The 13,761-nt window shown below is 43.0% G+C and overlaps 1 protein-coding gene across 1 annotated transcript in view; it reads right to left on the bottom strand.

Annotated features, from left to right (window-relative positions):
* LOC118324149 (IQ motif and SEC7 domain-containing protein 1-like) overlaps positions 1-13,761 on the bottom strand; it is a gene marked incomplete in the record, with an annotated part of 46,487 nt that overhangs the window by 631 nt on the left and 32,095 nt on the right. The window contains 9 exon segments of the mRNA XM_035656305.1: positions 672-871; positions 4,876-4,975; positions 7,721-7,846; positions 8,083-8,222; positions 9,810-9,976; positions 10,068-10,190; positions 10,510-10,668; positions 11,375-12,304; positions 12,916-13,554. Coding sequence (XP_035512198.1) covers positions 672-871; positions 4,876-4,975; positions 7,721-7,846; positions 8,083-8,222; positions 9,810-9,976; positions 10,068-10,190; positions 10,510-10,668; positions 11,375-12,304; positions 12,916-13,554 — 2,584 coding nt within the window.

Here is a 13,761-nt window from a genome sequence, read left to right as displayed (position 1 = left end):
ACTGCAACTGTTACTGCAACTACTGCAACTGTTACTACAACTACTGCAACTGTTACTACAACTACTGCAACTGTTACTACAACTACTACAACTGTTACTGCAACTACTGCATGTGCTGTTACTGCTGTGTTTATTCACCCTACTAATAACTTACTCACAAGTACAACTTCTACTGCCGCTCATTTTCTACAAGTACAACAACTACGACTAACATGTTTGCTACGATTACCGCTATTACTACTACTACAACTAATACCACTAATACTGCTGCTGCCACTGGTACTGCCACTACTATAATGCAATAAGTACATTTCCTCAAGGAACTTAAGTACAAATTTGAGGTACTTGTACATTGTATTGTATTTTTTACCCAATCTTTGCCTACAAATACTGCTACTATATTGTAATACTACAGCTACTACTGCTATTATCATTATTATCATTATTACTTATAATCATTATTATTATATCATCATTATTATTATTTATTATTATTAACGCTATACCAGGATCACACTACTACTAATGTAATAACTATTGGTACTACTGCATCTGCTTTCACTGTTACTGACACTACTACAAGGAATGCCAGTGTGACCACTACAGTAACATTACAGCTTCCACAGCCTCTGCCTCTATACCTACTGGAACTGTTAATACTACCACAGTACCACTTTACTAGCAGCGGTACTGTGGTAGGAGTACTTACACTCCACCCTGTACTTCTCCATGTCCTGGACCTCTGCGATGCTCTCTCGGAGGTCGGAGGTGAAGCGTGCTCGGTCCTGCTGGCTCGGAGCCGTGAAGACGATCAGCACCTTCCTCTCTCCTCCGGGGTTCGCCGACGTCAGTCTGATACCGTGAGGGTAGTCTGGGTCACACACACACACACACACACACGTTATACACTGTGACCTCTGACCCAAAAGCCTGTGACCTGGTGGTAGTTGTCACGGTAATGAGGGAAGAGCAAACGCTGCTGCTTCACTCTACAAACCCAGATATACTACTTCTCTAACCTTTAGACCACCACTGACTAACTCTGGTGATGTTACAGGCTTACCTTGTGCTACTAGAGCTCCAGTAAGTGTCTGTAGACTGACTGATTGTGTGTTTTCAATTGTATTATCTTTTAATATTTTCTTTATTTTTTAATTAATGGGTTTACTGTATGTACTGTGATCTTTTCTGTATAGTGTTTAAACCCACTGAACCTTTAAAGACAGGACTGTTCACACATATACTGTATACCTTACCTTCCTCCCACATAATACACACACACACACACACACACACACAGTACTCATCCACCCACACACATACATACATGAACACACACACACACACCAGCAGTCCATGTAAGATTGTGCTGATGAATCATATGGGACAATCTGTCCTGGTCACAGTCATCACCACAGTCTGCCAAGTCCCATTAAGCTCCAACTGGAGAACCAGAACTGTCAACAACAACAACAACAACAACAACAACTAAACAAAAACATCTTAGAAACTAAACCACAACACTGCAGTGCAGCTTCAGTACACACTGACCTTACTGTCACAGCTCTGAGTCGAAATAACTCACTAACACCAGGATAATGTGACAACATGTAATATGCCACGATGCAACAGAACATTAGAGCTGAAACTAAAACACATAAAAAACAGTCTCTGTCTACAACCAGTGTTTGGTTTGTCTGTTCTGGGCCACCCTAGAAATACACTAATGAAAACACATGTATCAATATTATATTCAATTTCTGACAATAGATCCTCCTTAAAAATACACATTGAATCTGAACTGAAGGTTCCAAACTATCTAACAGCAGCATATACATTTTATAGCACTTTAAGTATTTTATGATGTTTACGCTATGTGAAATATTCAAATTGATGAATTTTGGCTGCACCAATCTATTAAATGTTCTTTGGCATCATTTAATATTAATTTCCCCAATAGATTTGGTTTCTATGGAAATGGTCGGTGCAACTGCATTTCTGATATGAACACTGTTCGAACTAATCTCAGGAAGCATACCATCGTAAGTGTCATTTCATTGGTTAATAAACGTTTAGTCTTCCTGTTTTAGGGACTGGTGAACTAGTCGTGTTTGCTCATCAGAGCCTGACGTCTTCTGTGATAAGACAGCAGAGTTATTTCCTCTAAATACTGTCATTATTCAATTATTTAATACCTGCTGTCTTATGAGACGTTCATATGTTTGTTAACACCAATATGAACAGAACCTGACGGTGCTCCATAAGGAGGGGTTTGTTGTCCTTTTACCCGCCAACTATATGACCAATAATCAAATAACATTTCCACCACATGGCTTTTGTTTTCTATTTCTGGACTGTTTGAGTTTTGTATTTGTGAACACAAACTGGAACCACTGGATTAATGTATTATTCTCGCATTGGTTTGATTCAGGAACTGGACCTTTAGGCGTGAACCCGTCCTGAGAGGGGTTCCAACCCTGACCAATCACAGCCATAGACTGTAGAATTAAAAATGGATGTAGACTCTGTGACGTCACCCATAGGTTTCTGAAGAGCCGTTGGGTTTCAGAAAGATGTGTTGGTGGGGGGTTCTGAAGCTATTTGACGACGCCGTTCTGATGGACATTACTGTGTTTGGTTGGATGTGGTTGGGCCTGTAATCACACCCAGCAGTGATGTCGTGGTGCACCCTGGAGTACACTACTACATCACTGCAGCAAGGTGAGAAGTTAAACCCCTGGATGTTGCTCTTTAACGGGTTGAAAGCTCGACCGTAGTTTCGGCTCTGCCATCATTTCCTTGGTTTAGGTACATTATATAGAGCCTTTTTGAAAATGGCGGATGTGATTTGGGAGCTAAACCCTTCAGAGTTAACAGGTGCTGAGGCAGATTTGAAACGCCACCAACTCCAATCTGCTGCACAACACTGCGAGCCAATTCTTCTCTGCTGATATAGAGGCTCACCACACACACCCACACACTTACACGACTCCGCATACGACTGTGTTAACATCATTATTGAAAAATGTGTCGGTTGAATGAGTCATGTTTTGAGGCATGCAGCTAAGCAGCCTTGTTTTCAGATTGACAGTCATATATTTAGGAAATCCTGTGATATGCTTCCAGTGTGTTTCTTTGAAATCTGCTGCTGGTGTTTTTCGGTGGAGTACCGACTACACTTCTGCAGACTGACGATGTCTTAGATTTAAAGAAAAGGCTGGCAGACAGAGAGTCCTTTCAGTAATTGGAGAGGGAAGTACTGTTATGTTTTGCCAAGTGATTATTAACAGATTGTTGAAAACATTTCCAAGTGGGACAGAGTCTCCAAATTTTGTCCCACATGCATTTTTGGTGCATATTTCAATTTAGTTTGACCAAACTAAGGCGCACTAGTAAAGACTGCACAGCTTCAGAAATGAGCTACTGCAACCTCTGTATGGACTGTATGTAACACACCCCAACCTCTAGAGCAGTGACCCCCCCTTTCTATCATCGAGTAAATTGACGAGGCCCTGTCGATGTCCTATTTTATGGATATTTCATATTATATTTAATGCATAACGATAACATTACAGAAAAATGGATAAACTGCAGAAATTCTGTGTAAAACAAGCGATTTTGATGCGTTTTGAGCAGATTATTTCCTGTGAATATTGAATATAGTTTCCCTGATACTCTTAGGAACTTTTTATAAAAATCTGTGTCTATATTATGTTGAAGTTTGAAGCTTTGGCGACCCCTAGTAAGGGCGCTGAACCCCAGGTTGGGAACCACTGCACTAGAGTATTCCATTTTGTTCCATTAACTCATTTTGTTTAAGTTAAATTTATATCATTATAAAAATGTCCTAAAGCCCAAAAAATAATTGGCTACTATTTTGATAATTGATTAACTGTACATTAAATTAAATTCTGCTTGTCATTAAATTGGTTCAATTAACTTAATTTACCAAAGTTACCTTAACAATAAATACTTACTTAAGTTACTTGTACTCAAATCAAATATTTTTTATGCTTAAATTGTTGGAGGTAATACATTTAAATGGTTTAAGGTTCACAAATAAGTCTGAAGTATTTGCACTCAAGCACCAAGTGAAGTCCCAAATCATAAACTTTAGACTTTAGACTTTTTCACCAAATGTGTTGCCATTTTAACAACAGATTAATATATTAACAAACATATTATGGTTCTCTCCTGCCACTGCCTGATTGGATGCTGTTGGATTGGGTCAACCTGGGGTGGAAGTGGATCTGGGTAATCCAGTGTCAACTTGCTCAGACTGAATAATGTTAATGTTAGTTAATTCAGGAATTTAAGGGAAATTAATTCACTGGTGAAACACAATCTTTGGGTTTGGGGGAAAGAAATTATTTCAAGTCAAAAAGTTTAAGTTCAATTGAAGTTACGAGTCATTGGTGTTACTGTAAGTCTTTTTTGATTTTGTCGAGTCTAAAGTCTTTAAATCTGTGACTTTAGGAGACAGGTCATGTGACTCAGATGACCTATTATCAGACAGACTACGTTCACACTGCCAGTCTTAGTGCTCACTTCTGATTTATTGCTCCGATCAGATTTGTTTTGTATTTTTTTCATATTGTCCTTATAAATAAAATAAATGAAATGAAAATGAAAAAAATGGTTCCTCACATATGCCTCAGTGTGTGTTTGTGTGTGTGTGTGTGTGTGTGTTTTCAGTGGGCCTGCTGACTGCGGGGTAAAAATAGAGAGTTGAGCAAGTGCAAAAAAGAAATAGAGATATAAAAAATAAAATGGAGAGAAGGCTGAGACAGATGGAGGGAGCAGATGGACGAGAGGAGATGGAGATGGAGAGAGAGAGTGAGAGAGAGGGATAAAGAGAGAGAGAGCAGTACTTACAGGTGTTTTGGAAGGTGTGGACCTGCATGTCCAACAGAGGAAATGATTGTCTGAAATTGTACGTCACTGAGGTTTTCTTCTTCTGGAAGATCTTAGTCACCTGAGGAGGAGAAGGAGTGTTTGATTATTCTAATCTTCATTTGTTTCTTTTGTTCATTTTCAAGGTGAGACATTTACATATTTTCTCCATAAACTGCAGACATTTCCCTCCGCTTGTTTTTTGTCAGATTGTAAATAAATTAGAAATGATTCATTAATAATGAAGCTGAATCTCGTCATCTTCTGAGCACAAACACAAGACACCGACCGCGTGGAGACAGCAAGCTTTAAATGTTTTATTTAGACGAGAGAGCGTCTGTCAGAGCGGTGCTGGTTCACAATTCATAAACTCGTGTCGACGTCTGTGCTGACCTTCATATGACCTCTGTATGACTGTAACCCTGTGAACGCTCCCTTTATCTACATGTATTAGCTATGTTTCATATTGTTATATTCAAGATGAATGAGGGATATAAGAATCAGCACTCTGAGCATCAAAACATGTACTGAAAGTTGATTTGTATTAAAATTATTGTTTTATTCACTGTCAATTACAAGGTAGCGCCCCGCCCTAAAAAGCATCCCCTGTTTATCTGGTCAATTTTACTCTAAATGACCCAATCAGTATTACTTAAATAACATCATGGCTGTATGGAAAAAAGACTGAAACTAGAGGACTGAGACCAGAAAACTCATCGGAAACTGTTTACTGAGCCTTCATAAATTATGTCCAATTCATGCTTGTGTTAGCCCACCCTTAAAATCCTGAACTTCAATAAGCTCAGAGAACCTTTCCCTTCTCAGACAGATGAATGTGAAAACATCATTCCCCACCCCACTCAAAACTCTGCCACCATCACTCAACACATCAACTTGTAAGCAACCAAGAAGACAACCACTGCGGACCTGAGATGACATAAACCACCGAAGTCCTGGCATGTGACAGCTGGCCCACATTCCTAGCTTTCAAGGCCTCACATCTTCCAGTCCTTTTCTTCACATTTGAGTTAATGGCAACGATGAAAAGACCTACGTTTCAGACCCTCGTGCTGTTTGGGCCACGGTCAGCTATGAAAATACAGAAGAACCATGCAGTCACTGCTTTGATCTTACAATGAGCAGCGCTTGCTTGCAAGCATTCCAGCAGATTGGTTTACGTCGCATTGCTCAGATATGAGAGTACGAAGATGAAAGCCGGCAAAGACGTGGCACCTGCATGCATTGGCCACAGGTAGGTAAGCGGCATTATCCGGAGTTCGTTGCCTGAAAACAGACTGCCCTGCCTGCAACTGTGAAAAAGAGGTTGAAACTTTGAACCAAAACACTACATGTACCGAAAAACAAACATTATGAGTACAAGATGGTAAAAAACGCTGAAGAGTTGGGATATACCCAATCGATGGTTCTCAATCATTACAAACAACCTTATTCACATACTTAAGACATTGTGGTCTCTCATCCTCTTAGGTCCAGGGTTCCCTGAGGTTTCAGCAGGGTAATTGAAACATTTATAAGATGCAATGTGAGACTGTTATATGCATACTGGGTCAAGAATAAGTTACAAAATGAATGAAGGCACAAATCAATATTTCTTTTCCAGTGTTGGTAGGTTTCACGTTTGAGACAATAACCCATTTCTTACCAATACTGAGGAGTTACCAGACACTGATACCCGCCACTGAGCTCCGTGGACATCATAACATGCACGCCGAAAAGTCTACAATTAAATCTTCTGACGTGTGGTTTAGAAAAAGGTGACATGCAGGGACATTATCTATTCTTTGATATAATACACTAAACAACAGATTCACTCGACACTCTTCATATGGCTCCTACACTTAAGCTCTGAACAACAATAGCTGACTGCAAAGTGAGCAAGAATAAAGGACCATCCCAGCAGGCTGTCCTCCGCCGGCTCTCACATTCTTTACCCTGGTTACTCTGACAAGAGATGTATTGTTCTTTCTTATCTTAAGTTTCCTGTACTGCGGAAAAATCCAAGTTTAAATTATACTCTTTTGAGAAAGGGAAGAATAGCCAATGCTTATTTGGTGGACCACGCTTGAAGTAGTAACCTGCGTTAGCGTTGGGCAGAGCTAGGTGGAGGAGAAGCAACTTAGCAAGTTTAATTTGTTGGCAGTTCAGAAAGTGGAATCATCTGATGGACAATAAAACAATGCTTTTAAAGTAACTGCTAGAACTGTCCTTGGTATTGTACGGTACTCTGTATCCGCAAGTTAGAATTGTAGTTGTAAACAACCCTACCGAAACACATTTAAGCGACTTAATTACAAACAGATAATCATCATTTTAATCAATTAATCTTTTAAGACTTTTTTAAGACCACTGAACCTGTTAATGTACAAAATTGGATTAATGTGGTTTTTTCAGACCCGTTCAGGTCCAAAACTTATATAGCAATTCACACAGTTTGAGCAAGGCTAAAACCAGCTTCATCACTGAACTATACAAACACATACTGTGTGTTGTTATTAGTTAGTTCCTCCATTCAGGACTGTGTGTTTGTGTTTTTTCTCTATATAGGGAAGTTCGACTTTCAGCATTAAACAGGACCAGCTGCAATTAATGGACTAAACCGTTGCTGTGGTGGCTCCAGAGCAAACGGTCCTCTGAGGAAGAACCAAAACCCAAATAGTGCAGTAATGCAACCCCCCCCACACACACACACACACAACTCCCTTTCCCACCAAAAATGCAGAACTGATGGCAAAACTCAGTTCTTCACATGCTCTCTCTCTCTCTCTCTCACACACACACACACACTAACAAAGGGTGTATTGATTACCATCAGCAGGTCGTTGAACAGGAAGACTTCTCTCTGGTGGACGCCGCTCCTCTGAGCTCTATTCGGATCTGGAACCTCAAACAGCTGACAGCAGCACACCAACCTGCGATGAGGCAGCGATAGCACCTGCAGCGCGCACGCGCACACACACACACTTTTATTATTGATCTACTTTGAGTGAATCATTGTGATCATACAGTGGTTCTTTTAAAAGTTCAAATCAGTGATTCCAAGTGAAATCCAATTCAAAAACAAACTTAACTAAAACAACTAAATTAGTTAGTTTTGGTGCTTTTGTGTGCCACCATGTTGAGCTATATCGAGATTTTGAGGTGTTGGTTTAAGATGTCAGAGGGTCTTACAGGCTTCTTGCCGACCACCATCCTCTCCACTGCCTGGACCTGAGACACGTGGTCATCGTTGGTCCTCAGCTCCCATTTCTGGATCCTTCCGTAGATCGCCACCAGCAGGTCTCTGGGGATGTCCTGGCCGTTATCAACCCCTGAAGGAGACACACAGCTTGAGTCGCACATACGAAATTATAATGTATAGAAAAAATAAAACATTAAAGATTACTAATGAACAATTCTCTCAGCTGATGTTATACATAAAAACACCCTTCCTTGCTCTTTAGATTTGGACTCACATCTCTCTGTCTTTATAATCGATCAATTAAACAATAATCATTGACTCAGAAGAGTCAGAGGCAGCTCTGATTGATGCCACAGAAACAGCATCTCTGGTTTGAATTGATCACAATTGAACCACTCTTTAAATACACAAACCACACACACAGAGTTACTCTGTTAGATACCCGCAGTGATATCCTGTTACACACATTTGATGTGGGGGCAGTTTGTGACATTATCCGGACTTAAATGTCATTAAACACGTGGGATACTACTGAAATTGGCAATAACTTTCTGCCGACAACGGCATGAATGATTATAAAGAAAATGAAGGTGTTGTTCATGTTATTAGACGAAGAGAGAGATCGCTCTCATGGCTGACTGACTGTTGTGGGATAACCTGATACATGATGCCTTTAGAGTTTCTATTTCATACTCTTTACACCGCTGGCTGGATTCACTTTGTGATGTGAACCACAAAATGTAGATGGCGGCTCGGCGATGATAATTGCTAGTTTCTCAGTAATCATCCTAACTCACCATAGTTTTATTTTCTGTTCAGCTCCAGTTCCACCATCCTCTTTCCCCTGAATAGAGCCATTTCTAACAGATTAGTTGTGTGAGGTTAGATAGTAGAGAGTGAAATCAGCTGCAAGAATCCCAAAGCAGACTACAGTAACCAAATATTAGGACTATAAATTCTAAAGTGGGACAAAGAGGACTCTTAAAACCAGTGGATTCATTAGTGCAGGGACGGGGGCTGCTGGGGCTGTGTCCCTGGAAAGATGCAATTAAGCAGCGTTGTAGATTAATAATATATGATAATTAGTTTAACCCACAAGTATTTCTGGTGTTGACTTGCGATATTAACAACGTTTAACCGACCAGCTCCTTCAGGTAAAAGCATCTCATTCTAAGGCAATGAAAACATAATAATTCTTATTTTCAGGTGATTATAAACTAATGAAAACAAACATATGAATATTATATTCCATTTCTGCCAATAGATCCTCCTAAATGTTTCACACTAGACATTTAAGTGCAAAAATATTAGTATCAAAATATACTTAAAGTACAAAAAGTAAAACTGGTTGGATTATAATTATTGATGTTGTAGTAGGTGAAGTATAGTATTTCTTACTATATATATACATATACCTCCAGGTAGCTTGTGAAGTCTTTATCCATAATACATCATAATTTATTTGTTGATTACATTTGTATTAATCTACATAGTAAAGTTATTCAATAAATGCAGTGGAGTAAAAGTACTTCTATCCAACACTGCCAGAATAAAGTACAATCAAAGGTTACACTGATAGCTTCAATGCTAATTACTTTAAAGGGTGATCCCAAATTGATATTTAATTTGATTAATTAAATAAGATGAAAGTTCTTACAGCTGTAAATAAGTAACTCTTTTTCATCCAGCTACTGTTTTACATTTATTACAGACTGACCCCGCAGGTTCTTGATGAAGTCCTCCAGCTTCATCTTCCTCTCCGGCTTGACGTTGGGGCTGTACATGTCCGTGTTGAGGAGGATGATTGCGAAGGCCAGGATGAAGATGGTGTCTGGATTCTGGAACTGGCGGATCAGCACCGGGTTACAAACACAGTACCGCTGACTGGAGAGAGAGCGAGAGAGAGCAGACATGAACTCCACGGGTCTGTCACTGTATCCTCTGTGGGGTTCAAACCTGTGATGCAGTTCAGTACCTGAAGGCCTCCACCAGCCGCTCCACCCGCTGAGCTTCACCTTGAACTTTAATCTGAGCCTGGAACTTCCTCAGAGCGTCGTCTAGATCCATCCCCGAGAAGTCCATCTCATCCAGAACGCAGCTACACAGAGATACAGGCCGGGTTGGGAGGGGTTACTTTAAAAATGTAATCTGATACAGTTACTAATGACCTGTTAACAAATGTAGTCAGTAACCTAATCCAGGTGTCACATATTAAAGTAATGTAACTTGATTACTTTTGGATTATCTGAACACCAAATATGCAAATAAAGACGAGAGAAAATACATTTTGACTTTTATGTATTATGTATGACTTTTATTATGTTATGTATCTATAAGACAACAGAACAATGTAACTTTAGAAAGAAGAAAATGAAAAATGTGTCTCTGCTCAGAGTGGTCCTGTGTCCTGTACTCACTCGAGGACGTCCTTGTTGAACTGCTGCCGGCTGCCCAGAAACTCTCCGATCATCTGCCTGCTCAGTCCTTTCCTCTCCAGAATGAACCTGGCGATGCCCACCGGTGTGTCCGACACAAAGCCCCTCTCGATCAGGTACTGGATCCCCTTCTCCGGCTTCCTGTAGCCCAGATAAATCACATTTTCAACTTTTTTGAAGGAGGATGCCATGACTAAAATACATCCCCCATCTCCATCCCCTAGTAGCAAAGTTACTAACAGGCAGACCATGGCCCGGGTCCGGGACCCATCCGGATCCCAGCTCATAAATTATTGAGAATATTCAATTTTGACAGTAGATTTCTATTTTAACTGGTGGAGCTTTTCTAGCCTTTACTGCACACAAACGAGAGACAGGAAGCTCTACCAGGTGAGCTATCGAGAGTTTCAGATTTACTTCCACAGATTTGTTAAAAAATTTGCATTTCAATGCTTTCTGATTAATGAATCTGGATCAATATGGCAGATTATTGCAAGCCCTATAACTTCAACTGTAAAGATACAGTGAAATGTATCGTAATCACAGCATGAAAACATGTTTTGCAGGAAGGAGGGAACAGAGATATGAGCAAGCAGGGATTTCAATTATCCTGGAAACAGGAGTTTAGTTGGTCGGCGTCAGAGGATGTGGTCGAAGTTTGAGAGCAAGGCGGATTAAACAGAATTGTTTCTGAAGAACGTCACTCGCTTGCATGGCAGCTAAGAAGGTCTTTGTTCTTATTTGGAAACTGCTTAAAAATAAAACTATTTGTATTTATAAAAACTGACCCAGAAAGAAAAGAAAACATGAACGTTGAACCCTGAATGCTTCGCTCACACATGCTTACTTGTTGAACAGGTTGAGTCCGATGCGGTATTGCCGCCGCTGCACCACGTCGTTGTTAAAGGCGGGAGAGTCCCAGCTGTGGCGGCTCTCTCTCTGATAGGTCTGTTTGCCCAGCGCGGCTCCTCCTATCGGCTCACGCAGGCTGTCTCGTGACGAGGAGCCGGAGCTGCAGTTGTTGACCGTTGTGTCGTCGTTGGAGTTGGTGGTGGTGGAGTTGACGCTCTCGTTGTCGCCGTCAGAGCAGAGCAGGTGGTGGTGGTGGAGATGGGGGTGGTGGGCGAGGTGCTGCTGCTGCGCCTCCATGTTCTGGAGCGCAGAGGAGGAAGAGGAGGACAGCGGTGAGGGCGTGAGTGGTGGCGGCAGGGGTGAGAGAGGTGTGAGCGGCGGCACCGGGGAGGGCAGCGGAGAGGAAGGGGGTTCTGGGTAACCGTGGGGGAGGTGGTGGTGTTGGTGGTGCAGGTGGTGGTAGTGGTGTTGGGCGAAGTGGTGAGCGTGCTGGATGTAAGGGCTGCCGCCGTGCACGTGGTGCATGTGCATGATGTGCGGCTGGCTGTACTGCGGGTGGTGGTGGAGGATGGTGGGTAGATGGGGGATGGGCGACGGGTGAGGGTGGGGGTGTGAGTGGGGGTGTTGGAGTGGGTGAGGGAGCGGGTGTGGCGGCAGGGTCCGGGCCGAAGGCATTGGTAAGGGGACGTTGGCGGGGCTGCGGGTCTGCCCCTGCGCCGTGGAGCGGCCGTTGGGTTTGTGTTTGATCGTTCCCTGCGGAGAGTCGGCTTCGCTGCTTCCTCCCCCTCCTCCTCCTCCTCCTCCTCGCTCATCCTCTCCACTCTCTCCTTCCCCTTCTCCTCCCCTCCTCTCCCTCTCTCCTCCTCGCTCGACTCCTGACGGCTCCTGTTCATACACCAGGCGTCCGATAGAGCCTCGCTCTGACCTGAAGATTTGAACAATGAAGTTAATGTTAGCGAGTCCAGACATGGTGAAAGTAAAGCATACAGAGAGCTGAAAGGATGTAGTCCAACCGGGATGCTGGCATCGCTATGGTTTCTGGGATTTTTCTATTGGATTTTGGATTACGATACTTACACGTTCTGTTCAGTAAGATAATCTAAACGCAATCTCCTAAAAAGCTAACGTTAGGCTATAAATGAACTACACCACAGTCGCAGGGAGCTGCCACTAGCTAGTTAGTGGTCCTATCAGCTGACGGGCAACGGAACCAGGCTCAGCAACCTGCTAAACCAACGGAGGCCACGTGAGTTACAGCGGCTCCAACCAGGACTCTGACTCTGGGGACAACGGAGACACGGCGGGTTCAGGAGAGACATGAAGAGGAGCGAGTTTGTAGTGACTTGATTTGTAAGTAACGCTATACATCGTTCATCGTATTGATAAGACCGCAAGTATTTGTTTTTGTGTAACTTGAAGTTATTTATTCCGTGTCAACTAGTCGGGGGCAGCCCTAGTAGGTAATACAGTAGTAATGTAAAGTATTCTGTACATTGGTATGTTTGTGATAGAAGCTCTCTGATTGGCTGTGCTGACCTGTCACTCATGTCCACTGAGCTGTCACTGGGTGGTTCGATAGTCAGGACGGGGAGGTGTCCTCCTCCTCCTCCCCCTCCACCTCCTGCTCTCCCTCTGTACTCCCCTCGACACTCTGTGCAGGGGGTGCTGCTCCTCCGGCTGGCGCTGCTGCCTCCCTCTGTCTCTCTGCTGTCCTCCCTCCCCCCTGCACCTCCTCCTCCCCCTCCCCAGTACTCTGTGTCAGAGCTGGAGGCGGGGCGGGAGAGCGGCGAGGATGGCGGGCGGGAGAGCGGTGAGGAGGGGAGGCAGCCCTCGTCCATGTAGAGGGTGACATCGCTGAAGGAGGTGGCGGTGCTGTCCTCGTGCATGGCAGCTCCTCCTCCCACGCCTCCTCTCCCTCCCACTCCTCCCAACCGGCCTGCCAAGCGACGGGAGGATGGGTTGGCGTTGCGCCACGCACACTCTCTGTAATCTTCATCCTCATCTTCCTCCTCGTCCTCCTCCCCTTCCTCCTCCTCCTCTTCCTCGTCTTCATCTCCCTCTTCCTCGTCCTCCTCATCGTCGTCCTCTCCCTCTCCTCCCACCTCCTGTGAGTCTTCACGGCCAGACTGGCAGGTGAGGGAGTCGTCCATGGAGTCGGCCAAAGACTTAACCTGCAAACAGTCACACAAACACAGTGAACCAGGTTCAAACATTTCCTCATTAAACAGTGTATAAACCCTGGCTTTATGTTCTATATGTAGTTGAGTTCTTACATTATCCCAAATGTTTCCAACAATGTTCAAACTCATTTTATTCAGGTAACGCTGCGTTTCACCGGTCGCCTGTCGATGGCGTCATATCCCCTTTGTGCCTGCGTCAGCG

This window comes from Morone saxatilis, unplaced genomic scaffold, assembly GCF_004916995.1.
Source record: "Morone saxatilis isolate NCDOM2014 unplaced genomic scaffold, NCSU_SB_2.0 Contig15, whole genome shotgun sequence".
Classification (NCBI taxonomy): Eukaryota; Metazoa; Chordata; class Actinopteri; family Moronidae; genus Morone; species Morone saxatilis.
This window is presented reverse-complemented; position numbering and strand designations above follow the sequence as displayed.